Genomic DNA, 25,373 nt, shown 5'->3' with positions numbered 1-25,373 from the left:
AATTACATACTTACAAAGTGAAAGATGATCTATAGAAATAGGAGGTCCGACTAAACTGGGGAGTGAAACATGGGCAGTTTTCAGGCATGAGAACTTACAAACATAATGCCGTCAATAGTCGCATTGATACACATGTACTATGCCTAGGGCCAGGAGTTTTTCCTGACCACATGACCAGACCAAGTAAACTCCCCGCCCTTATTTGGTTTATAACAGGAGAGAACATGTGTTTGCTGATCAGATATCATGGTCAAGAAAAACTCCTGGCCCTACCCTAGCCCAATAATGGACTAAAGGAGCCTAACTTTACACCTTATAGTCCAAGGACCATACATATACTGTTTGAGGCGAATTGTCTCTGGCAGCCAAATACTCCATCTAAATGCAATTCGATTCTCAATTGCGGTATGGTTCTACATTTACATTTTAGTCATTTAGCAGACGCTCTTATCCAGAGCGACTTACAGTTAGTGAGTGCATACATCATTTTTTAAATTTTTCATACTGGCCCCCTGTGGGAATCAAACCCACAACCCTGGCGTTGCAAACGCCATGCTCTACCAACTGAGCTACATCCCTGCCGGCCATTCCCTCCCCTACCCTGGACGACACTGGGCCAATTGTGCGCCGCCCCATGGGTCTCCCGGTCGCGGCCGGCTACGACAGAGCCTGGATTCGAACCAGGATCTATAGTGGCACAGCTAGACCATTGCGCCACACGGGAGCCTGAAACAAAGCCATCTACTTTCATATGCAAAATATACACTTACTCTACTGTTATAACCGCTTTTAAAAGAGTTGCAGCCGACAGTATTTTTCAGTGACAACACGTTTGTGGTGTCCATCTTCCGTTTACACACAGGTGTTTGGAGACGCAGATAGCTAACTAGCACAGGTAGTCGACTGTCTTCCGTCTGTTTTCCGTAAACAAGCACTGTAACATGAAAATATGGCCATGTGGGAACCCTAACCCAATAAAGGTGCGTTGTATTTTTACTTTTTTTTCGCCGATATGAAAGATAGTTACTTATGTTTCCAAAATCGTACTGCAAGCAATGCGTGTTAACGTTTAGTGCCCCGGCCAGAAGATACTATCGTCAATAGGCGCTAAAGGTACTTAGCGGTTGTTTCTCCCCTTGTCTCTTTCTCAGCCTCTGGTTCAGAGAGGAAGCCAGGGCCCGTTGTAGCCGCTTTCTCCACAGCGTCCATCTATAATTGCGTCGTCCTCTCCTTCTCGGTCTTTCTCAGCCTTTGGTTCCAAGAGGACGCGAGGGCCCTTTACAGACACTTTCTCCACATGATCTGCAAGCAGTTTCTCCTCTTCGAACTAAGTTTCTTCCTCTCTTTCTGGTTCTTTCTTGGGCCCTGGTTCAGAGAGAAGCCCAGAGTCATTTGTAGCCACCTGAGGAAGCAGTTTCTCTATTGTGTCTGCAAGCAGTTCCTCACCTTCTGTCGTTCCTCCCTCCCCTTCCATTTTGGGTGCTGGGGAATGCTGCTTTTTAGTTAGCTTTTCGACAGCATCAGAAATACATTTTGGATTTTTTTTATTCTCAGTCAGGTTGATCAAGTAGGTTGATCGAGCAGCAGTGAGGGCTTTTCGATATTGCATGGTACTGTCTTTCCAAGCTTGTCGGAAGACTTGCAATTTGGGGGGGGACTTCTTTGTCGCCATCTGACAGGACAATTTCGCTAAGGCTTCTGCCTTCTTCCGTCTCCTTTCCTTGCGGTTACCTGCTGGAGTGATGGAAAGCTGGAGGTTGCTAGCAGGCTGGGTGTATGCGTATGTCTGGTTTAAGGCTGTGGTGCCATTAGAGTAATATGGGGGGAAGTTGGTGTAGGGTAGATCCCCAGGGGCGTTAGGTAGGAGGGGCTTTTTACCAGGCAGCATGGCACCAGCAGGCATGATTCCAGGGGGCATTATACCAGGCAGCATGGCACCAGTGGGTATGATTCCAGGAAGCATGGTACCAGGGGGCATAATACCAGGAAGCATGGTACAAGGGGGCATGGTACCAGGGGGATAACCCCACCCTGGAGGGAAGGCGATGGTGTAGGGGCTGCTCTGGTATGCCATATACTGAGAGTACTGGGTGGTGGAGCAGGTTGCCATCATAGATGCATGAGGAGGATGAGAAACAGGGTATATAGGGTTCATGGAGTATGAGTTGAGCTCAATGGAGCTTTCCCTGGACTCATCCCCATACCTATTCCTCTCAGATCTCTCTATGTCCCAGTCTCTAGTACTAGAGTAGCTGTCCCAGTCACTCTCGCTGTTCCAGTTTCTGGTCCTAGAAGGTTTGTCCCCGTCTCTGGTCCTTTGCAGCCACCTGTCTATGTCCTTGTCTATCTCTCGGTTTCTGTCTCTCTCAGATCTGTATCGGTTCCTGTCCCTCTCAGATTTGTCCCCATCTCTCACTCTGTCCCAGTCTTTCTCTCGGCCTCCGTCCCTGCCTTTCCCTGGTTCTCTGTCCCTATCTCTCTCAGATCTGTATCTGTCCCTGTCTCGCTCAGATCTGTCCCGGTCTTTCTCTCGTTCTCCGTCCCTGTCTTTCTCTGGGTCCCTGTCTCTCTCAGATCTGTCCCGGTCTTTCTCTCGGCCTCCGTCCCTGTCTTTCTCTGGGTCTCTGTGTTGCTCAGATCTGTATCTGTCCCTGTCTCTCTCAGATCTGTCACAGTCTTTCTCTCCGTTCCTTTCTGATCTGTTCCTTTCTCTGACTACTGGTAGGTCCTTGTCTCTCTCTCTGGTACTAGAGTGTCTGTGCCCATCTCTCTCTCCATCTCTTTCAGATTTGTCCCTTTCTCTGACTATATCCTCGTCCCGGTCTCTGGTACTAGAGTGTCTGTGCCAGTCTCTCTCAGATCTGTCCCTGTGTCTCTCTATGTCCCATACCCTGTTACTAGAGCTACTGTATTCAACGGTCATGTTTGAGTGCTGGTTTAGAAGGGGGCTAGGGCTGGTGCTGTCTGATGGTAATGAGGAAGTACTGAGATGTTTAAATGAGGGCTCTCTCTCCTCTCCATTCTCCTTCCTTTTCAAGTCTCCCATCTTCCCGTACAGCCTATCATTGGTCCTGTCTGTCAGCCGACCCAACTCCTCAACCCCCAGGTCCAGCCCAACGATCTCCAGCAGGGTCTGCATCCGCTCGTACCGCTGCTCATCTTCAAGCCCCACCACCTTCTTCTCCTCAACCGGAGAAGACTTGGATCTACTGCTGGAGTCAACATTACCCTCGAGCAGAGTGGGCCAAACTTGTGGTAGCTCCTCGCCCACAACGGGTAACTCATTTACATTGTTGACGATCTTTGAGAGCTTGTTGATGTCCACCCCTTCGTTGAGGACATTGAGGAAGCGCTGGAAGCCTGTGGCTGCTATGTCTTGCTCCTGTGTCCTGAGTGAGTGAACTGGTCTCTTAATGGTTGGATTATGTTGTTTATCATTAGGGTCCACCTAGAAGGAAACATATGAGGAATCATCAATGAATATCTATCCACTTCAGCTATAAACAAACTAGTGCAGGGCGATTAACCGACATTTCAGTTATTTTTTGTTTTTTAAACAACTATTTGACCGACGTAGTTTCAATTATTTGAATTCCATTTCGTTGTTTTTTCCTGTGAGCTCAATGCGCACATTGCCTAAATCAGAGATAAATCAAATCCAGCCTGAACTGTGCGATGTAGTTTCCGACAGGCCAATATTCTACATCGTTTAGCGCATAAAACGTGGTAATTAACTACAATTACAATAATCCATTACGCATATACTTGTCCGGTCTGTGTTTCTTTTATGCCTGATACTGAAGAGAAACGAATGTGAGATCATGAGGTGATATAGAGAGCACCTGTTGCTTCGCAAGGTATCTCTACCTGAAAATACATGACCTAAGTGATTGATAGTTGGTATTCAGCAGTCATAAAAAGTATGCCTTATTTACTTTTAAGAACTACAAAATAGTGATTTTGTCAGACAGCAGCTCTATAGAGATGAGATGACTTGGAATGAAATAATAAAGTCATAAAATAAAACAAAAGTAATATACACAACTGAAATATTTTATTACATTAAAGTAATGTGAATAAATGATGGTTAATAAGTATTAAGCAGTAATTGGCAGTCACTACCATCATGGGACTTTTATTAATTGTTTTATTCTGTGTTACAGCATTCAACCCACATAATGCACGATGCATTTCATGTTTAAAAAAAACAATCGACACTGAAATCAAAAAGCACTAATCGCTCAGCACAAAAAAAAAAGGGGGGGGTTTGATCTGCTTCTATCATGAACACCGCCCATCAAACGTAGCCTTCCTTTACGTATCGCTTAAGTGTGGATTTCACACTACCTTTGTGTTTTCATGGGCTTGCTATGTTCATCTGAATGTCACAATGGATGTATTTGGTTGCATTCTGTCAACTGCTTTTTACTCATAATTACTCAGTCAGCAATGATTGGCTTTTAGCTGGCTAGTTATTCTACAAGTCCATCTCAATGACTGTTCGCATGCTAGGTAGCAATTGATGCATCAGGTGGTTGACAGGGATGACACTAACATAGCAGTTCTAGAAAAAACTATAGGCCTATAAGAACACAAAAAATATTATGAAGCATACAAGTAGGTAGACACTTTATATCTAGCCTATTTGGAATGGGTGTCAATGGCACAAATCCATTGTATTAATCGGGGGCCATGGTTTTCTTGACTTCCTCCTTATGATTATTTTGCCGGTCTCTATGTTTTGTTATGGCTACATACCTCCTCATTGTTGGGATAGCGTCGTTGGTTCGTTAAAGCCCTCACTCTCAATCTCAGAGGATGGGCCTCTTCATTTTCTAGGGGAGCGCTAATCATCATCTCCGGGGCTCGTTTTTTCGGCTTGGCAGGGGTATCCTGGAGTAAAATAGAGACAATATTTTAGTATGTGTAATGCAGTTGCCCCTGAATAGTGATCTAATGTCACTTTTTATTTACCTCTTAATGGTTAATGTAAGTTCCAGGTTTTGGGTAACTGATCCTAGATCTGTGTTTGGGGAAAGGGGGGGGGGTCTACTGCTAAATCCATGTAGCAGAAACATCAGAATCCAAACATCAAGAAAGATCTGGTGGTCACCCTGATGAAGGCATTGGTGAATTTTTTTTATTTTTGCTATGCATAAGCCATAAACAATAAAGGCTTTTTCTTTTTTTCCACTACACTCTAGTGCCTTGATTTTTTGCACAAAGGCTTTTTTTGGCATTGTTTACTATCCAGCAACTTCCTTTTGATCTATCAGGGAAGATCTATTCATAACAGTGTTGAGGTCAATTCGGAATGTAATTAAATTCAACCCATTATTTGAAATTAAAATTGTAATTGTTCACACCCCACAGGAAGCAGAATTTGAATAGACTTTTTAATAAAGGAAGTAGAATTTTAAATAAATTCAACTGAGACATGGACATATGAGTCTCAATCCTTTGACACATTATTTGCCAAAGTCACCTGCCACCTCTTACTAAAGAATACAGATACCATTTTAAATGTTAGTTTGATTAAAACTCAATGATGTCAAACAGTATTTAGTTTGTATTTTTGTCATGAAATGTTCCCTTCCATTCTGGAGTGTTTGATCTAATGCATTCTGAGAAATGTATGTTTTTCTATCATTACATTTAATAACATTTAAAGTGAATGATAAATTATTAGAGGCACCCTACATAATTATCTTAGAATATCTCCAGACCACTAATTATAACTTGTTTTAGGAGGATGAGTTTTAAAAATGAAATGTTTTAAGAACATGTTTAGCCCAGGGGTTTAGCAGTATAGCACTTACCCACCCTGCGTCTTATTTCCCGACCCTAGACTGTGCCCGTTTCCCACGTCGGAGGGAATTTCCGTGGTTGGTAGACGGTTCTGATTTGCGTCGCCGAGCAGTGCCCAGGAAACAATTCAATTCAATTCAATTGATGGATGCTACCTTCCCTCCAAATCAAACTCAAACACGAATTCCATGTTGTGTTATTGCTTTGTGCACACTTTTGTCTGTGTTTTACACCCGTTTGTCCTAACTAATCAGCCTCCAATAAGGGCGCCGTGCTGCAACAGACAGGAAGTAGAAAGGGTGTGCGTGCGCGCAAACGTTGACATTCATACTTGATTTTAACACTTTCTTGTGCACAGGTAATGTGAGGGATGCCGATTTAATAAGAACTGTGTTCCGACTATGGATACATCTACCAACGTCAGACACGCGCTGCTAAAACAGTTAGTAATTTCAGCGTGACTTAACTTACACGCTTCTCCAATGCCATGCCCCAAGACCGAATGTTAAATAAATGTATTTACAAGTTATTAACTGTATACATGACGACGAGCTTGTAGGGCTAGAACATGTCAAACATAGTATTGGTCACCATACATGATGTCAACATGAACATAATGATGTATGGAATAAATGATCTATTAGAATTTCATTGAATTCAATTCTACAGACAACTGAAAGGGGAATTCGACCCAAATCTAGATTTTGCATTAACTTTCCCTTTAATTCAAATTCAATTCTGCTTCCTGTGGTGTGGCCAATTCAAATCCAATAATTTTATGGGAATTAATGACCAATTAGCAATATAATTCAGATTTGACACCAAACCTGATTAATAAAATCAGAACTAATAGATACATACATACCTGACGAAGTAGGTAACCTACCGGTGTTCTTCTGAGCTTACTCACAATGTCCAGCACCCTCCGTTTAAGAGGTAGGTGTGACGACTTGTCCGCAACATTATTGTCCTTAGCTCCCTGTTTAACCTTTTGCATAGCAAGAACAGCTTTCTTGCGAGCTATCTTTTCCTGTATGACCTCCAGCTCCTTCTTCTTACGAGCGAGCTCCATGTCCTCCACACTGGGCTCCACAGGATCTCCATCATCTGTGTCTGGGGAGAAGGGAGCACCGCTACCCCTCAATGAGCCTTTGCTCCAGTCTCTGGACGATGGGTCCATGCTGTAGTTCATAGCAGAGGAAGCACCATACTCTTCCCAACCTTCTCTAGTCCTCCTCATGCTGGAGTATTCACTGTAGGGCTCTCTGGCCATACCCTGGCCGTTGCCTCTCTTTTCAAGGTCATCGTCCCATTGTCCTGAGCTCGGTTCTCCGTACTCCCTCCGCCGACTGTACCTCTCTGGTTCTTCATACTGCCTCTGTCGACTGTGCCTCTCTGGATCCATTGGGTATATCCTGCCAAGGTGCCTGAGCTGGGCTGACACTCCAGATTCACTGCAGACAAAGGGGTGGGGAACTTTACTGTGTGTCTGGGTGACAACTATATAACAGTAAGTATGTGATGTGGTTGATTATGCTATATTTGATGTTCTTTGCCCCGATATGCATGTTCAAGGCAATACATAAGGACTCAAACTAATTAACAGGCTTCTAAACAAACAAGTTGAGTTCCAATATGTAGGTAATTGCATTTCACTTCTATAATGCTAGCTTGCTTGTACGTTGTTTTGAATGCCAGTTGAAATGTGCTAACGTTAGCCAGCTGGCTATAGTTAACTACGTAGCTAGTTTGTAATGTAATTTTCAGAGCAGGCTGGCATATACCTTGCTAACTATTGTAAATGTAAGCATGCAAGATAGAATATCGACAAAAATATATGAAATTGCCACACTGAAATTGTTACATTGCACATTTTCCATAATAAGTGGCAAACATTGATTGTAGCTAATGATGGTCTACCTCGAGTCTGGCCCCTTCTCCTGCGCTGATGCTACCCTCGCGCAGGCCTTTGCGTTCGCCGTCTCGTTCTGGCTCTTGAGGGGTCAAACAACTTGCATGCACACTACCAGTCTCTCTTAAAAATCGGAGTGGTTTGACTTTAATATAAATTGTATAGATTCAATGTATTATAAAAGGCAACTGGTTAACCAACATAAACTCGTTTCCTCAGTCGACTACGTCTATAGTTCTATGGTTTCAGCTTCATAGGATCGAAATTGCAATACTGCCACCAATAGGAAGGAGTACAAAGAGCATGGAATTTTCTAATACTAAACCAATAAATTACTTTAACATACTCCACACTTACAATATTATACATATTTTATTCAATTAAATATATACAAATGAAAGATGATCTATAGACTGGACTGGGGAGTGAACCATGGGCAGTTTTCTTGCTTTTAGCTATCATGCACGAGAACTTATAAACATGACGCCTTCAATGGTCTTTTCATCACATTGATACACATGTACTATGCCCAGGGCCAGGAGTTTTCCTGACCACATGACCAGACCAAGTAAACTCCACGCCCTTATTAGTTGGTTTATAAAAGGAGGTGAAAATGCATATGCTGAGCAGATATCATAGTCAATAAAAACTCTTGGCCCTACCCATACCACATAAACACACAATACAAAAACATTATACTGAAAATAGCTTCAACATTAAGCATTTAAGGATGAGGTTAAACTATAACAAATGTTTTGCTAGTTTCATTACAAATATAGCTTCCTGAGGGACCACTTATTCTACCGTGTCAGCATGTAGTTTCTCCCCATTGCTACTCCTTCTGGGTCTTGGGCTCCGGTTCAAAGGTGAAATCCTTTACAGCCACCTGAGGGGCCACTTTCCCTGCTGCTTCTGCAAGCAATCGCTTTCTTTTGTGCTGGTGAGCCTTATTCCTCCTCTTCACAAGCCGTTTCAACTTATATTGACACTTCCTTAGATGACTGTGATAACTCTTCATGAATATACCTGTGAAGAATATATTGGTTTCCCCCCTTTGATTTCTTCATGGACCATGGTTCAGAGGGGGACTTTCTCCTAAAACATTTGAGAGGAATGGGATATTCGATATTTTAGATTTTCCGGATCAAGGTTTGGCTTTTTCAGGAGAGACTTTATTACTGCCACTTTTAGTGAGTTTGGTACACATCCGGAGGATAGGGAGCCATTTATTATTTTCAACATAGGAGTGCCAAGCATCATAGAACTTCATGAATTCATCACTGCTGAAGTGAAGTGAAGGCCATCCTCACTTGGGGAATGCTGCTTTTTAGTTAGCTTTTCGACAGCATCAGAAATACATTCTGGATTGTTTTTATTCTCCTCAGTCAGGTTGGACAAGTAGGCTGATCGAGCAGCAGTGAGGGCTTTTCGATATTGCATGGTACTGTCTTTCCAAGCTAGTCGGAAGACTTCCAATTTGGTGGAGCACCATTTCCGTTCTAATTTTCTGCAAACTTGCTTCAGGGCTCGGGTATTTTCTGTATACCAGGGAGCTAGTTTCTTGTGACAAATTGGGGGGTTAAGTAGGAGGGGCAAGACTGCTGCAGTGCTGGCAGGCTGGGTAGATGAGAGCTGGAGGTTGCTAGCAGGCTGGGTAGATGAGAGCTGGAGGTTGCTAGCAGGCTGGGTAGATGAGAGCTGGAGGTTACTGGCAGGCTGGGTAGATGAGAGCTGGAGGTTACTGGCAGGCTGGGTAGATGAGAGCTGGAGGTTGCTAGCAGGCTGTGTAGATGAGAGCTGGAGGTTGCTAGCAGGCTGGGTAGATGAGTGCTGGAGGTTGCTAGCAGGCTGGGTAGATGAGAGCTGGAGTTTGCAAGCAGGCTGGGTAGATGAGAGCTGGAGGTTGCTGGCAGGCTGGGTAGATGAGAGCTGGAGGTTGCTGGCAGGCTGGGTTGATGAGAGCTGGAGGTTGCTGGCAGGCTGGGTAGATGAGAGCTGGAGGTTGCTAGCAGGCTGTGTAGATGAGAGCTGGAGGTTGCTAGCAGGCTGGGTAGATGAGAGCTGGAGGTTGCTGGCAGGCTGGGTAGATGAGAGCTGGAGGTTGCTGGCAGGCTGGGTAGATGAGAGCTGGAGGTTGCTGGCAGGCTGGGTAGATGAGAGCTGGAGGTTGCTGGCAGGCTGGGTAGATGAGAGCTGGAGGTTGCTGGCAGGCTGGGTAGATGAGAGCTGGAGGTTGCTGGCAGGCTGGGTAGATGAGAGCTGGAGGTTGCTGGCAGGCTGGGTAGATGAGAGCTGGAGGTTGCTAGCAGGCTGTGTAGATGAGAGCTGGAGGTTGCTAGCAGGCTGGGTAGATGAGAGCTGGAGGTTGCTAGCAGGCTGGGTAGATGAGAGCTGGAGGTTGCTGACAGGCTGGGTAGATGAGAGCTGGAGGTTGCTAGCAAGCTGGGTAGATGAGAGCTGGAGGTTGCTAGCAGGCTGGGTAGATGAGAGCTGGAGGTTGCTGGCAGGCTGGGTAGATGAGAGCTGGAGGTTGCTGGCAGGCTGGGTAGATGTGAGCTGGAGGTTGCTAGCAGGCTGGGTAGATGTGAGCTGGAGGTTGCTAGCAGGCTGGGTAGATGAGAGCTGGAGGTTGCTGGCAGGCTGGGTAGATGAGAGCTGGAGGTTGCTAGCAGGCTGGGTAGATGTGAGCTGGAGGTTGCTAGCAGGCTGGGTAGATGTGAGCTGGAGGTTGCTAGCAGGCTGGGTAGATGAGAGCTGGAGGTTACTGGCAGGCTGGGTAGATGAGAGCTGGAGGTTGCTAGCAGGCTGGGTAGATGTGAGCTGGAGGTTGCTGGCAGGCTGGGTAGATGAGAGCTGGAGGTTGCTAGCAGGCTGGGTAGATGTGAGCTGGAGGTTGCTGGCAGGCTGGGTAGATGTGAGCTGGAGGTTGCTGGCAGGCTGGGTAGATGAGAGCTGGAGGTTGCTAGCAGGCTGGGTAGATGTGAGCTGGAGGTTGCTAGCAGGCTGGGTGTATGCGTATGTCTGGTTTAAGGCTGCTATGCTATTAGAGTAATATGGGCTAGGTAGGAGGGACATTTTACCAGGCGGTATGGCACCAGAGGGCATGAATCCAGGTGGCATGAATCCAGGTGGCATGAATCCAGGTGGCATGAATCCAGGTGGCATGGTACCAGGGGGCATAATACCAGGAAGCATGGTACCAGGGGGATAACCCCACCCTGGAGGGAAGGCGATGGTGTAGGGGCTGCTCTGGTATGCCATATACTGAGAGTACTGGGTTGTGGAGTAGGTTGCCATCATAGATGCATGAGGAGGATGAGAAACAGGGTTTATAGGGTTCATGGAGTATGAGTTGAGCTCAATGGAGCTTTCCCTGGACTCATCCCCATACCTATTCCTCTCAGATCTCTCTATGTCCCTGTCTCTAGTACTAGAGTTGCTATCCCAGTTGCTCTCGCTGTCCCAGTCTCTGGTCCTAGAACGTTTGTCCCTTTGCAGCCACCTGTCTCTCTCAGATCTGTATCTGTCCCTGTCTCTCTCAGATCTGTCCCGGTATTTCTCTGGGTCTCTGTCCCTGTGTCTCTCAGATCTGTATCTGTCCCTGTCTCTCTCAGATCTGTATCTGCCTTTCTCTCCATTTCTTTCTGATCTCTTCATTTCTCTGACTACTGGTAGGTCCTTGTCTCTCTCTCTGGTACTAGAGTGTCTGTGCCCATCTCTCTCTCCATCTCTTTCAGATTTGTCCCTTTCTCTGACTATATCCTCCTCCCTCTCTCTGTCCCGGTCTCTGGTACTAGAGTGTCTGTGCCAGTCTCTCTCAGATCTGTCCCTGTGTCTCTCTATGTCCCATACCCTGTTACTAGAGCTACTGTATTCAACGGTCATGTTTGAGTGCTGGTTTAGAAGGGGGCTAGGGCTGGCGCTGTCTGATGGTAATGAGGAAGTACTGAGATGTTTAAATGAGGGCTCTCTCTCCTCTCCATTCTCCTTCCTTTTCAAGTCTCCCATCTTCCCGTACAGCCTATCATTGGTCCTGTCTGTCAGCCGACCCAACTCCTCAACCCCCAGGTCCAGGCCAACGATCTCCAGCAGGGTCTGCATCCGCTCGTACCGCTGCTCATCCTCAAGCCTCACCACCTTCGTCTCCTCAACCGGAGAAGACTTGGATCTACTGCTGGAGTCAACATTACCCTCGAGCAGAGTGGGCCAAACTTGTGGTAGCTCCTCGCCCACAACGGGTAACTCATTTACATCGTTGACGATCTTTGAGAGCTTGTTGATGTCCACCCCTTCGTTGAGGACATTGAGGAAGCGCTGGAAGCCTGTGGCTGCTATGTCTTGCTCCTGTGTCCTTAGTGAGTGAACTGGTCTCTGAATGGTTGGATTATGTTGTTTATCATTAGGGACCACCTAACAGGAGACATGAGGAAATATCAATGAATATCTATCCACTTCAGCTATAAAGAAACAACATGTGTTTGATCTGCTTGCATCATCAAGACTGCCCATCAAACGTAGCCTTCATTTACGTATCGCTTATGTGTGCATTTCACACTACCTTGGTGTTATCATGGGCTTGCTCTGTTCATCTGAATGTCACGATAGATGTACAGTGCCCTTCGTAATTATTGGGACAGTGAAGCATTTTTTCTCCTTTTGGCTCTATACTCCAAAAGTTTGGATTTTAAATCAAACAATGGCTATGAGGTTAAAGTGCATACTGTCAGCTGTAAATTATTTTTATCCATATCCGCTGAACCGTTTAGAAATGACAGCACGTTCTGTACATAGTCCCCCCCATTTTAGGGGACCAAAACAAATTCACTTGTGTATTAAAAAGTTATAATAAATTAAGTATTTGGTCCCATATTCCTAGTACGCAATGACCACATCAAGCTTGTGACTCCAAATTTGTTGGATGCATTTGCTGTTTGTTTTGGTTGCGTTTCAGATTATTTTGTGTCCAATAGAAATGAATGGTAAATAATGTATTGTGTCATTTTGGAGTCACTTTTATTGTAAATAAGAGTAGAATATGTTTTTAAATACTTCTCCATTAATGTAGATCCTACCACGACTACGGATAATCCTGAATGATTCATGAATAATGATAAGTGAGAAAGTTAAAGACGCACAAATACATCATACCCCCAAGAAATGCTAACCTCTCACCATTACAATAACAGGAGGCTAGCATTTCTTGGGGGTATGATATTTGTGCATCTCTAACTTTCTCACATAATTATTCACGATTCATTCAGGATTATCCATAATCATGGTAGGATCCACATTAATGGAGAAGTGTTTAGACATTATATTCTTATTTACAATAAAAGTGACTCCAAAATTATTATACATTATTTACCATTCATTTCTATTGGACACAAAATAATCTGAAACGCAACCAAAACAAACAGCAAATGCATCCAACAAAGCTTGATGTAGTCATTGCGAGCTCTGAATGTGGGACCAAATACTTACATTTTTACTACTTTAATAGACATAAGGGAATTTGTCCCAATACTTTTGGTCCCCTAAAATGGGGGACTATGTACAGAAAGTGCTGTAATTTCTAAACGGTTCACCCGATATGGATGAAAATAGTTTGATTTCAAATTCAAACTTGTGGAGTAGAGCCAAAAGAAGATACAATGCTTCACTGTCCCAATACTTACAGAGGGCACTGTATTTGGTTGCATTCTGTCAACTGCATTTTACTCATAATTACTCATTCAGCAATGATTGGCTGTTTTCTGACTAGCTATGCTACAAGTCCATCTCAATGACTGCTAGCATGATAGGTAGCAATTGATGCATCTGAAAGGATAACAACATTTTCATGCAGGTGGTTGACGGAGATGACACGAATATAGCCGTGACATTCTAGACAACACTATAGGCCTATAAGAACACAACAAATATTATGAAGCATACAAGTAGGTAGACACTTTATATCTAGCCTATTTGGAATGGGTGTCAATGGCACAAATCCATTGTATTAATCGGGGGCCATGGTTTTCTTGACTTCCTCCTTATGATTATTTTGCCAGTCTCTATGTTTTGTTATGGCTACATACCTCCTCATTGTTGGGATAGCGTCGTTGGTTCGTTAAAGCCCTCACTCTCAATCTCAGAGGATGGGCCTCTTCATTTTCTAGGGAAGCGCTAATCATCAGCTCCAATGCTCGCATCTTGTTTTGTTTCTTCCGCTTGGCAGGGGTATCCTGGAGGAAAATAGAGAATATTTTAATAGAATATATGCCATTTAGCAGACGCTTTTATCCAAAGCGACTTAGTCATACGTGCCTACAATTTACGTATGCGTGGTCCCAGGAATCGAACCCAATACCCTGGCGTTACAAGCGCCATGCTCTACCAACTGAGCTACAAAAGACCACATACTACCTACCTCTTTAAGGAATACCTGGAATAGTATAAAGTAATCCTTCTTCCCCCACAAAAAAAAGAAAAGGTGGTTGTCCCACTGGCTATCATAAGTTGAATGCACCAATTTGTAAGTCGCTCTGGATAAGAGCGTCTGCTAAATTATGTAAATGTAATACTAAAAGGACCATTTTAGTATGTGTAATGAAGTTGCCCCTGGATAGTGATCCAAGGTCAGTTTTTATTTACCCCTTAATAGTTAATGTAAGAACCAGGTTTTTCTACTGCTAAGTCCATGTAGTAGAAACATCAGAATCCAAACATCAAGAAAGATCTGGTGGTCACCCTGATGGTGTTTTCTTTTTTATTCTTGATATGCATAAACCGTAAACAATAAAGGCGTTACTTTTTTCCACTACACGGAAAATTGATTAATTCTGGAAATGTTTTGCACAAATGCTTTTTTTTGGGCATTATTTATTATCTAGCATCAACTTCTTTTTGATCTATCAGGAAAGATCTATTCATAACAGGACTGAGGTCAATTCGGAATTAAAATTATATTCAACACATTCATTGAAATTGGAATTTGTCACACCCCACAGGAAGCAGAATTTGAAATAAAGGAAGTAGAATTTAATTCAAAGAAATTGAACTGAGACTTGAATATATGAGTGTCAATCCTTTGACAAATCCTTTGCCAAAATCATCTGCCACCTCTTACTGAAGAATACAGATACCATTTTAAATGTTAGTTTGATTATAACTCAATGATGTCAAACAGTATTTTGTTTGTATTTTTGTCATGAAATGTTCCCTTCCATTCTGGAGTGTTTGATCTAATGCATTCTGAGAAATTGATGTTTTTCTATCATTGTATTTAATAACATGTAAAGTGAATTGTGAATTATACTGAACAAAAATATAAACATAACAGTTCATATAAGGAAATCAGTCAATTGAAATAAATTAATTATGCCCTAATCTATGGATTTCACATGACTGGGAATACAGATATGCATCTGTTGGTCACAGATGCCTTTAAGAAAAGGTAGATGCATGAATCAGATAACCAGTCAGTATCTGGTGTGACCACCATTTGCCTCATGCAGAGTTGATCAGGGTGTTGATTGTGGCCTGTGGAATGTTGTCCCACTCCTCTTCAATGGCTGTGCGAAGTTCCTGGATATTGGCGGGAACTGGAACGCGCTGTCTTACACGTCGATGCAGAGCATCCCAAACATGCTCAATGGGTGACATGTCTGGTGAGTATGCAGGCCATGTAAGAACAAGGACATTTTCAGCTTCCAGGAATTGTGTACAGATCCTTGCGACATTGGGCCGTGCATTATCATGCTGAAACAATTGGTGATGGCGGCGGATGAATAATAATAATAATAATATGCCATTTAGCAGACGCTTTTATCCAAAGCGACTTACAGTCATGCGTGCCTACATTTTTTTGTGTACGTGTGGTCCCGGGGATCGAACCCACTACCTTGGCGTTACAAGTGCCGTGCTCTACCAGCTGAGCTACAGAGGACACGACAATGGGCCTCAGGATCGTCACAGTATCTCTGTGCATTCAAATTGTCATCAATAAAATGCAATTGTGTTTGTTGTCCGTAGCTTATGCCTGCCCATACCATAACCCCACCGCCACCATGGGGCACTCTGTTCACAACGTTGTTATCAGCAAACCGCTAGCCCACACAACGCCATACACGTGGTCTGCAGTTGTGAGGCCGGTTGGACATACTGCCAAATTCTCTAAAACGACATTGGAGGCGGCTTATGGTAGAGAAATTAACATTCAATTATCTGGCAACAGCTCTAGTGGACATTCCTGCAGTCAGCATGCCAATTGCACACTCCCTCAAAACATGAGACATCTGTGGCATTGTGTTGTGTGACAAAACTCCACATTTTAGAGTGGCCTTTTATTGTCCCCATCGCAAGGTGCACCTGTGTAATGATCATGCTGTTTAACCAGGTAATGGATTATCTTGGCAAAGGGGAAATGCTCACTAACAGGGATGCAAACAAATGTGTGCACAACATTTAAGATCAATAAGCTTTTTGTGTGTACAGAACATTTCTGGGACCTTTTATTTCAGCTCATGAAACATGGGACCAACACTTTACATGCTGCGTTTATATTTCTGTTCAGTGTATAAGGGAGACAACCTACAAAATAATCTTTAAATATCTCCAGACCACTGTAATTATAACATGTTTTAGGAGGATGAGTTTAGCCCAGGGGTCTAGCAGTATAGCACTTACCCACCCTGCGTCTTACTTCCCAAGCTACCCCCCCTCCCCTCCAAATCAAACATGGATTCCATGTTGTGTTATTGCTTTGCGCACACCTGTTTGTCCTAACTAATCAGCCTCGCAATACAGGCGCCGTGCTGCAACAGACAGGAAGTAGAACGGAGTGTGTGCGCGCAAACATTGACATACATGTTTGATTTTAAAACTTTCTTGTGCACAGGTAACGTGAGGGATGCCGATTTAATAAGAACTGTGTTCCGACTCTGGATATATCTTCAATGTCAGACACGCGCCGCTAAAACAGATTTCAGCGTGACTTAACTTGAACGCCCTAAGACTGAATGCCCCAAGACGGAATGTTGAATACATTTACTTACACTTTATTAACTGTATACAGTGGGGGAAAAAAGTATTTAGTCAGCCACCAATTGTGCAAGTTCTCCCACTTAAAAAGATGAGAGAGGCCTGTAATTTTCATCATAGGTACATGTCAACTATGACAGACAAATTGAGAAAAAAAAATCCAGAAAATCACATTGTAGGATTTTTAATGAATTTATTTGCAAATTATGGTGGAAAATAAGTATTTGGTCACCTACAAACAAGCAATATTTCTGGCTCTCACAGACCTGTAACTTCTTCTTTAAGAGGCTCCTCTGTCCTCCACTCGTTACCTGTATTAATGGCACCTGTTTGAACTTGTTGTCAGTATAAAAGACACCTGTCCACAACCTCAAACAGTCACACTCCAAACTCCACTATGGCCAAGACCAAAGAGCTGTCAAAGGACACCAGAAACAAAATTGTAGACCTGCACCAGGCTGGGAAGACTGAATCTGCAATAGGTAAGCAGCTTGGTTTGAAGAAATCAACTGTGGGAGCAATTATTAGGAAATGGAAGACATACAAGACCACTGATAATCTCCCTCGATCTGGGGCTCCACGCAAGATCTCACCCCGTGGGGTCAAAATGATCACAAGAACGGTGAGCAAAAATCCCAGAACCACACGGGGGACCTAGTGAATGACCTGCAGAGAGCTGGGACCAAAGTAACAAAGCCTACCATCAGTAACACACTACGCCGCCAGGGACTCAAATCCTGCAGTGCAAGACGTGTCCCCCTGCTTAAGCCAGTACATGTCCAGGCCTGTCTGAAGTTTGCTAGAGTGCATGTGGATGATCCAGAAGAGGATTGGGAGAATGTCATATGGTCAGATGAAACCAAAATATAACTTTTTGGTAAAAACTCAACTCGTCGTGTTTGGAGGACAAAGAATGCTGAGTTGCATCCAAAGAACACCATACCTACTGTGAAGCATGGGGGTGAAAACATCATGCTTTGGGGCTGTTTTTCTGCAAAGGGATCAGGACGACTGATCCGTGTAAAGGAAAGAATGAATGGGGCCATGTATCGTGAGATTTTGAGTGAAAACCTCCTTCCATCAGCAAGGGCATTGAAGATGAAACGTGGCTGGGTCTTTCAGCATGACAATGATCCCAAACACACCGCCCGGGCAATGAAGGAGTGGCTTCGTAAGAAGCATTTCAAGGTCCTGGAGTGGCCTAGCCAGTCTCCAGATCTCAACCCCATAGAAAATCTTTGGAGGGAGTTGAAAGTCTGTGTTGCCCAGCGACAGCCCCAAAACATCACTGCTCTAGAGGAGATCTACATGGAGGAATGGGCCAAAATACCAGCAACAGTGTCTGAAAACCTTGTGAAGACTTACAGAAAACGTTTGACCTGTGTCATTGCCAACAAAGGGTATATAACAAAGTATTGAGAAACTTTTGTTATTGACCAAATACTTATTTTCCACCATAATTTGCAAATAAATTCATTAAAAATCCTACAATGTGATTTTCTGGATTTTTTTTCCTCAATTTGTCTGTCATAGTTGACGTGTACCTATGATGAAAATAACAGGCCTCTCTCATATTTTTAAGTGGGAGAACATGCACAATTGGTGGCTGACTAAATACTTTTTTCCCCCACTGTACATTTACATTTTACATTTTAGTCATTTAGCAGACGCTCTTATCCAGAGCGACTTACAGTTAGTGAATATATATATATATATATATATATATATATATATATATATATATAAAAAAAAATTATACTGGCCCCCCGTGGGAATCGAACCCACAACCCTGGCGTTGCAAACGCCATGCTCTACCAACTGAGCTACATCCCTACCGGCCATTCCCTCCCCTACTCTGGACGACGCTGGGCCAATTGTGCGCCGCCCATGAGTCTCCCGGTCGCGGCCGGCTGCGTATACATGACGACGAGCTTGTAGGGCTAGAACATGTCAAACATAGTATTGGTAACCATGCATGATGTCAACATGAATAATGATGTATGGAATAAATTATCTATTTGAATTTCATTGAATTCTACAGACAACTGAAAGGGGAATTTGACCCAAATCTAGATTTTGCATGAACTATCCCTTTAATTCAAATTCAATTCTGCTTCCTGTGGTGTGTGGCCAATTCAATTCAAATCCCCAAACTAAATTCAGAATTGACCCCAACTGTGATCAATAAATACAGAACTAATAGGTACATACCTTACGATGTAGGTAACATACCGGTGTTCTTCTGAGCTTACTCACAATGTCCAGCACCCTCCGTTTAAGAGGTATGCGTGACGACTTGTCCGCGACATTGTTATATGTTTTGATTATTGTATTGTTCACCTTGGTCTGTTTAGACATGCCAGTCACTGTTGCGGACGCAATCTGTGTTTTAGGCATGTCCTTAGTTCTGTGTTTAAGCTCTCGCATAGCAAGAACAGCTTTCTTGCGAGCTATCTGTTCCTCTATGACCTCCAACTCCTTCTTCTTACGAGCGAGTTCCAGGTCCACACTGGGCTGCACAGGATCTCCATCAACGCCCCCATCTGTGTCTGGGGAGACAGGAGCACCGCTACCCCTCAATGAGCCTTTGCTGCACTCTCTGGATGATGGATCCAGGATGTAGCTCGTATCAGAGGCACCATACTCCTCCCAACCCCCACTAGCTTCTCCATACTGCAACCGCCGACTGTACCTCTCTGGATCCATTGGGTATGTTGTCTTCCAGCGTGCCTGAACTGGGAAGACTCTTCAGGATCACTGCAGCATAAAATAAAAATGTAAGAAGACAGTGGTGAGGTTAATGTAGGCTAGATGTTGTGCTAGGTTGCCTGGCTGCCCAAACTCCTTGCTCCTGCCAAACGCTATGCCCAAGGACGTTAATTTATTTATCTGCAACGAGTCTGGATCGGTTGTCACTAGTTACCACAGCCACAAAGTCAAAATTGGCTATATCGTAAAAATTCAAGAAAACTAAAACAAGCTGTTTGGTCTTAATTTAAGGTTAGGCATGAGGTTAGCAGTGTGGTAAGGTTTAAAGATTTAAATACATGTTTGAAATAAGCAGGGTTTATTTTGTGGCTGTGGTCACTAGTGACGACCGTCTGGATCTATGTACCTCCCCGACGATTTCTAGAACACATTCTAACCGTTCTGATTGGTCCCAGAAACCGATCGGTTGGGCCAGAACACATTTGAAAATGCGTTATTGGCTTTGATACTCTGATTGGTTAGAAATGATATAATCGCTGACTACGGTTTTGTATAACACCCCTCATTTTGACATCACCACAAACGACGTCAATAATGTCAGTCACTAGCTAGGTTGCCATCCAATTTGAGACAGATTTATGCGAATATTCTAGAATCCGCATAAAGAAAATATTCGCATTTTCCCACCAGTGGTGTGTTTCCACCAAATGGACTTGTTGAGGACAAAAATCAGTGTGTGATGATATAGTGGACACAAAATGTACTTTTTCACTTAGAATTCAGTACATGAAAAGTTATCGCATTTTCAACTCTACCGATAGTTTTGGCACAAAAACTGTTGAGTAAAATAGCAAATGTGCCCACTCTGGTTTAGGCACATGCACTCTAGCCAACAGCTCACAGATACAGCAGGTAGGCTGTGCTGGTAGGCTAGTCTTACATGATGACATTATTATGGATAAGAATATTTTTATTTGTCAGAGTGACCATCGAGTTCTTGGTCACCTCCCTGACCAAGGCCCTTCTCCCCCGATTGCTCAGTTTGGCCGGGTGGCCAGCTCTAGGAAGAGTCTTGGTGGTTCCAAACTTCTTCCATTTAAGAATGATGGAGGCCAATGTGTTCTATTCCTTCGACCTCATGGCTTGGTTTTTGCTCTGACATGCACTGTCAACTGTGGGACCTTATATAGACAGGTGTGTGCCTTTCCAAATCATGTACAATCAATTGAATTTGCCAAAGGTGGACTCCAATCAAGTTGTAGAAACATCTCAAGTGTTGATCAATGGAAACAGGATGCACCTGAGCTTGATTTTGAGTCTCATAGCAAAGGGTCTGAATACTTATGTAAATACGGTATGGGGGGGGGTCATTGTGTGTAGATTGATGAGGAAATGTTTTTATTTAATTAATTTTAGAATAAGGCTGTAACATAACAAAATGTGGAAAAGGTCAAGGGGTCTGAATACTTTACGAATGCACTGTACTATGGTTAAGGGCTGTTATAAAGCACAACGCAATGCGGAGTGCCTGGATACAGCCCTTAGACATGGTATATTGGCCATATACAACAAACCCTCAAAGTGCCTTTTTGCTATTATAAACTGGTTACCAATGTAATTAGAAGAGTCAAAATAAATGTTGTCATACCTGTGGTATACGTAAGGGATAAATGCAGACGTTCTGTACATTACCTTGGAAATAATGGACAATGCAGCGGGACGAGGTGGAGCCGAGTCTCTTTGCGGAGTTCCTTTTTCCAAGGTAATGTACAGAACGGAGGCGTTTATCCTGCTTATACCACAGCTGCCAATGAAAACAATATGAAAGCACACATTTACCGGTACAAATAGTGACTGTGTAGCCGTAGCTAGTTGGCTAGCTAGCAGCAAGCAAGGGATAAGAACGTTGCCACAGAGCATGGCAACAGAACATAAAGAATGAATGAGTAGGACGCTCTGTAAATATCAAACTAATCGAAATGAACGACGGGGTCGCGTCTTTAGCAAACCAAAAGATGAGAAAGTATGAATTCGCTTATAAAAATGAAAATATGTCAGAAGATAAGTATTACAGTGCCCTCAGTAATTATTGGGACAGTGAAGCATTTTTTCTTATTTTGGCTCTATACTCCAAAAGTTTGGATTTTAAATCAAACAATGACTATGAAGTTAAAGTGCAGACTGTCAGCATTCATTTGAGGTTATTTTTTATCCATATCGGGTGAACTGTTTAGAAATGACAACCCTTTTTGTACATAGTCCCCCCATTTTAGGGGACCAAAAGACTTGGGACAAATTCACTTATGTGTATTAAAGTAGTAAAAAGTGAAGTATTTGGTCCCCACATTCATAGCACGCAATGACTACATCAAGCTTGTGACTCTACACATTTGTTGGATGCATTTGCTGTTTGTTTCAGATTATTTTGTGCCCAATAGAAATGAATTGGTAAATAATGTATCGTGTCGATATTGTATTCTATTATTATTTACAATAAGTGACCACAAAATGACCCCAAAAGGGTCGTATTAGATTGTGTAGAAATGCAGGAAATGAGTTTTAGATGTCCCAAAAAATGCTGAGGGAGGACCCCCCGCCAGGTTATATCCCCCCTCACTTCTAAAAGCAAAGTTGCGCCCCTGGCGATTAGAATACGAAGATCGCGTTGGGAAGACGGGTCTAGACGCACAAAATTCGCTTTGTGGTTTGATTGTGTTCAGATCTGGCTGACCACTTCAGGACGTGGTCAGGGCTGCATTGCGGACCTCAGTCTGGACGCAATCAGGTTACCGAAAGCGCATACAGTGGGCGACGTCATCAGTACTCCTACCACTGTCTCCATAAAATTTGTGTTTTGGGGCCGACGGGCACTTTTTCATTATAACGTTGGAGGAAATACGTTCCTAGCATGTGAGGAACGTGATTACTTGCCACATAAATGCTAGACAGCTATTTTTTGTTTGGCTAGAGTTATGCTAACTTGTTTGCAATCCCTTTAGCTAGCTTCAGTAATTAGTTGTTGTGTTATCATGTTGCCTATTCCACCGTTTGTAGAATGCATACTTGCATTTGAATATAGCGTAGGAAAAGGGAATCCGGACACACTGTGGGCACTTAAATGTAGGTGTAGATGCATGACGCGTTCAGAATTCCATGATCATAACTATGATCAGAATACCAAAGCTGCATGAATCTGATGCAGAACCTCTGCTACTAAGCTAGGTAGATAACGTTTGCTTTTAGCTATGTCATTTTCAGAACAGGCTGTGAGCGTGACAGAAGCATATAGCCCTTTTTTTTTTTTATCATAACCAAACACATTACCTTATTCTTTAAAATAATGTGCAAGCAGTGACTATAAAACGATTGTTTACCTCCCGTCTGCAACCTCACCCGCGCTCTTGTCTTAGGCCTGAAAGATGGTACCATCTCATTATGTTCGCTATGTCATTTTGGATTTTGAGGCGTCAAGTTCCACGCACGCTACCAAAGACTGACAGAGTGCTTGACTTGAAATACAATTGCATAAAAATATATACATTAGCTAGTACAAAAGCAACTATCTAGCTAGCCAAAGACAAAAAGTATTGTATTTTTCTGCTGTACCTGCTTCTGTAGTATAATTTTTTCACCTTCTTATGATTGAAATTCCAATACTGCCCCAACAGGATGGAGTGTGAAGCATAGTGACGAGCATCAGCATGACTTCCATATTGAAGTTACTTTTTATTGAGAAAAAGAAAGAAATAAAATAACTATTTATTTGTATATATACACAGTGAAAGAGGATCCACAGAAATGGGTTAGGAGTTTTTCCTGACCAAATGACCAGCCTAGGAAAACCTTCAGGCCCTAATTAAAGCCTATATAGGCAATCATTTTTGCTAGTCAGATCAAGTCGTCAAGAAAAGCCCCTGGCCGTACCCATGCTAGTACAGATAAATCCAATCTGAACATACACTGAAAAAAAATCTTCAATATGTAGTCTTAAAGGATGATAACAAATCCTTTGCTAGTGTCATTACAAATCTATAAATGGTTGCTAGCTAAGAATGTAAGCCAACTGATGTCCATAGGGTCTGGATGGGTCAGCAGAAGGTTCTAGTCTAGTGGGAGATGAGCTCATGATGCCCAGTGAAGATCTGCAGAAAAGAGAAAGAGTTCAGACCAATGACTCGCTATGATAGAAAAACAATAATTCTTGATTTGATAAGAGAATCATTGCATAACTGACCCTAATAAAATATTCCAGGCTCATTAACTTAACTCCATTTTCCAAAATTCACCAAAGTGGAGTGAATACGCATTCTGAAATAGATGGAGTATTTATACTGCTTTTACTTACAACAAACTGCCTTTGAGTTTATGTTGGTGTTTGTTGTGTCGATTTCCGCTTCATCTTCAGGTTGAACTCTTCAAGCTGAGAAAGGGTATACACTCGCATGTCAATACAAATATGACTGAATGGTGTATAATATCATTAGTAAAAAGACAAGCAATAATGACAAAGTGAGAACAGCATAAAAGTAAGCAAAGGTCTTTCATACCAAAGATAATACTGTACTTCCAGAAGTAATTACACAAACCTTTTTCTTTAGTTTCCCCTTAATCGCTTCTTCTGGCATTGGTTTTTTGTCCCCTTCAACATCGCTCTCTGCTTCCGCTTCAGAGAGGGCCCTGGGATACTTTGCAGCCACCTGAGCGGCCACCTTCGCTGCAGCTCTTGCAATCAGTCCATCTCTCTTCTCTTGGAGATCTCGATATATTCTCCTCTTTCTCAGAACCTCTTTCCTGTATTTCTTACACCTTTCTCCAAATGCCTGGCTGTTTCTCTTGACTCTTGACTTGGTGAGCCGTCTTACGCGGCGGTTGCCGCCCTTGGGCACCACCGTCTTAACGTACTGCAGACAGCGGGGGTGTGACGGCTCCTTCAGTTGTTGGGCCTTGCTCAAGGAGATTGGGTCTGGGGTCAACACTTTCAGTGCTGGCGTGAGTACAGCCGAGCTTGTGAACTTGAGTTCGCTATCGGGCTGGGTAGATGTGACCTGTGGGTTGCTAGCAGGCTGGATGTATGTAAGCTGGCGGGTGCTAGCGGGCTTGGTAGATGTGACCTGGGGGTTGCTAGCGGGCTGGATGTATGTAAGCTGGCGGGTCCCACCAGACTGGGTAGATTTGACCTGGGGGTTGCTAGCTGGCTGGATGTATGTAAGCTGGCGGGTGCTAGCGGGCTTGCTGTTTGGGAGTTGGAGGTTCATGAGCTGGAGCAGGTTGCCAGTGGACTTGGTGTTTAGCTGCTGGAGGGTGCCAGTAGGCTGGTTGTTTGTGAGCGGGATATATGTTAACTGGTGGTTTCTGGCAGGCTGGGTAGATGAGCGCTGGAGGTTGCTAGTAGGCTGGGTATATGTGTATGTCTGGCTTAAGGCTGCTGTGCTATTAGAGTAATGCGGTGGGGCGCTGGGGTAAGGTAGATACCCAGGGGGGGGGTATGGGAAGGGAGGCATGGTACCAGGGGGCATGTTACCAGGGGGCATAATACCAGGGGGCATGGTACCAGGGGGCATAATACCAGGGGGAGGGGGCATAATACCAGGGGGTATGGTACCAGGGGGCATAATACCAGGGGGAGGGGGCATAATACCAGGGGAAGGGGGCATAATACCAGGGGGAGGGGGCATGATACCAGGGGGCATAAGGTTTGGGGGCATGGTACCAGGGGGCATAATACCAGGGGGCATGCGGCTAGGGGGCATAATACCAGGGTGCATGGTACCAGGGGGCATAATGCCAGGGGGATAACCCCAACCTGGAGGGAAGGCATTGGCGTAGGGGCTGCTGGTATACAGAGAGAACTGGGTGGTGGAGAAGGTTGCCATCATAGATGCATTAGGGGGGTGGGAAAAAGGATACATAGGGTCCTTGGAGT

General features: G+C 43.7%; 3 protein-coding genes across 7 annotated transcripts; all 3 read right to left on the bottom strand.

Annotated features, from left to right (window-relative positions):
* Nucleotides 1-618: 618 nt before the first annotated feature.
* Nucleotides 619-23,079, bottom strand: LOC123486170 (nuclear speckle splicing regulatory protein 1-like). Of its 5 annotated transcripts, none has more exons than XM_045217391.1 (5): nucleotides 23,057-23,079; nucleotides 18,953-19,498; nucleotides 13,850-13,944; nucleotides 4,759-4,810; nucleotides 619-3,448 (listed from the first exon to the last, which is right to left on the bottom strand). In XM_045217391.1, the coding sequence occupies exons 2-5, from the start codon at nucleotides 19,445-19,447 to the stop codon at nucleotides 1,328-1,330; spliced, it is 2,763 nt and encodes a 920-aa protein (XP_045073326.1). In that variant the 5' UTR covers nucleotides 19,448-19,498; nucleotides 23,057-23,079; the 3' UTR covers nucleotides 619-1,327. The 5 variants fall into 5 exon arrangements, with proteins under 5 accessions (XP_045073326.1, XP_045073325.1, XP_045073323.1 ...); XM_045217390.1 differs by lacking the exon at nucleotides 23,057-23,079 and adding an exon at nucleotides 22,825-23,044; XM_045217388.1 differs by lacking the exons at nucleotides 13,850-13,944; nucleotides 18,953-19,498; nucleotides 23,057-23,079 and adding exons at nucleotides 6,674-7,262; nucleotides 7,729-7,983 and having other exon boundaries at nucleotides 4,759-4,893.
* LOC123486171 (nucleoporin NSP1-like) lies at nucleotides 8,074-11,159 on the bottom strand. Its single transcript, XM_045217393.1, has 2 exons — nucleotides 10,921-11,159; nucleotides 8,074-10,890 (listed from the first exon to the last, which is right to left on the bottom strand). Exons 1-2 carry the CDS (start codon nucleotides 11,060-11,062, stop codon nucleotides 8,987-8,989), a joined length of 2,046 nt encoding a protein of 681 aa, XP_045073328.1. The 5' UTR covers nucleotides 11,063-11,159; the 3' UTR covers nucleotides 8,074-8,986.
* Nucleotides 23,080-23,156: 77 nt separating the features above from the next.
* Nucleotides 23,157-24,998, bottom strand: LOC123486168 (BRD4-interacting chromatin-remodeling complex-associated protein-like). The gene is made up of 3 exons (XM_045217385.1): nucleotides 24,037-24,998; nucleotides 23,796-23,870; nucleotides 23,157-23,592 (listed from the first exon to the last, which is right to left on the bottom strand). The coding sequence occupies exons 1-2, from the start codon at nucleotides 24,994-24,996 to the stop codon at nucleotides 23,814-23,816; spliced, it is 1,017 nt and encodes a 338-aa protein (XP_045073320.1). The 5' UTR covers nucleotides 24,997-24,998; the 3' UTR covers nucleotides 23,157-23,592; nucleotides 23,796-23,813.
* Nucleotides 24,999-25,373: the final 375 nt, after the last annotated feature.

This window comes from Coregonus clupeaformis, unplaced genomic scaffold (assembly GCF_020615455.1).
Source record: "Coregonus clupeaformis isolate EN_2021a unplaced genomic scaffold, ASM2061545v1 scaf1047, whole genome shotgun sequence".
NCBI lineage: Eukaryota > Metazoa > Chordata > Actinopteri > Salmoniformes > Salmonidae > Coregonus > Coregonus clupeaformis.
The sequence above is the reverse complement of the archived record's forward strand: the minus strand, read 5'-3'. Positions and strand labels throughout refer to the sequence as shown.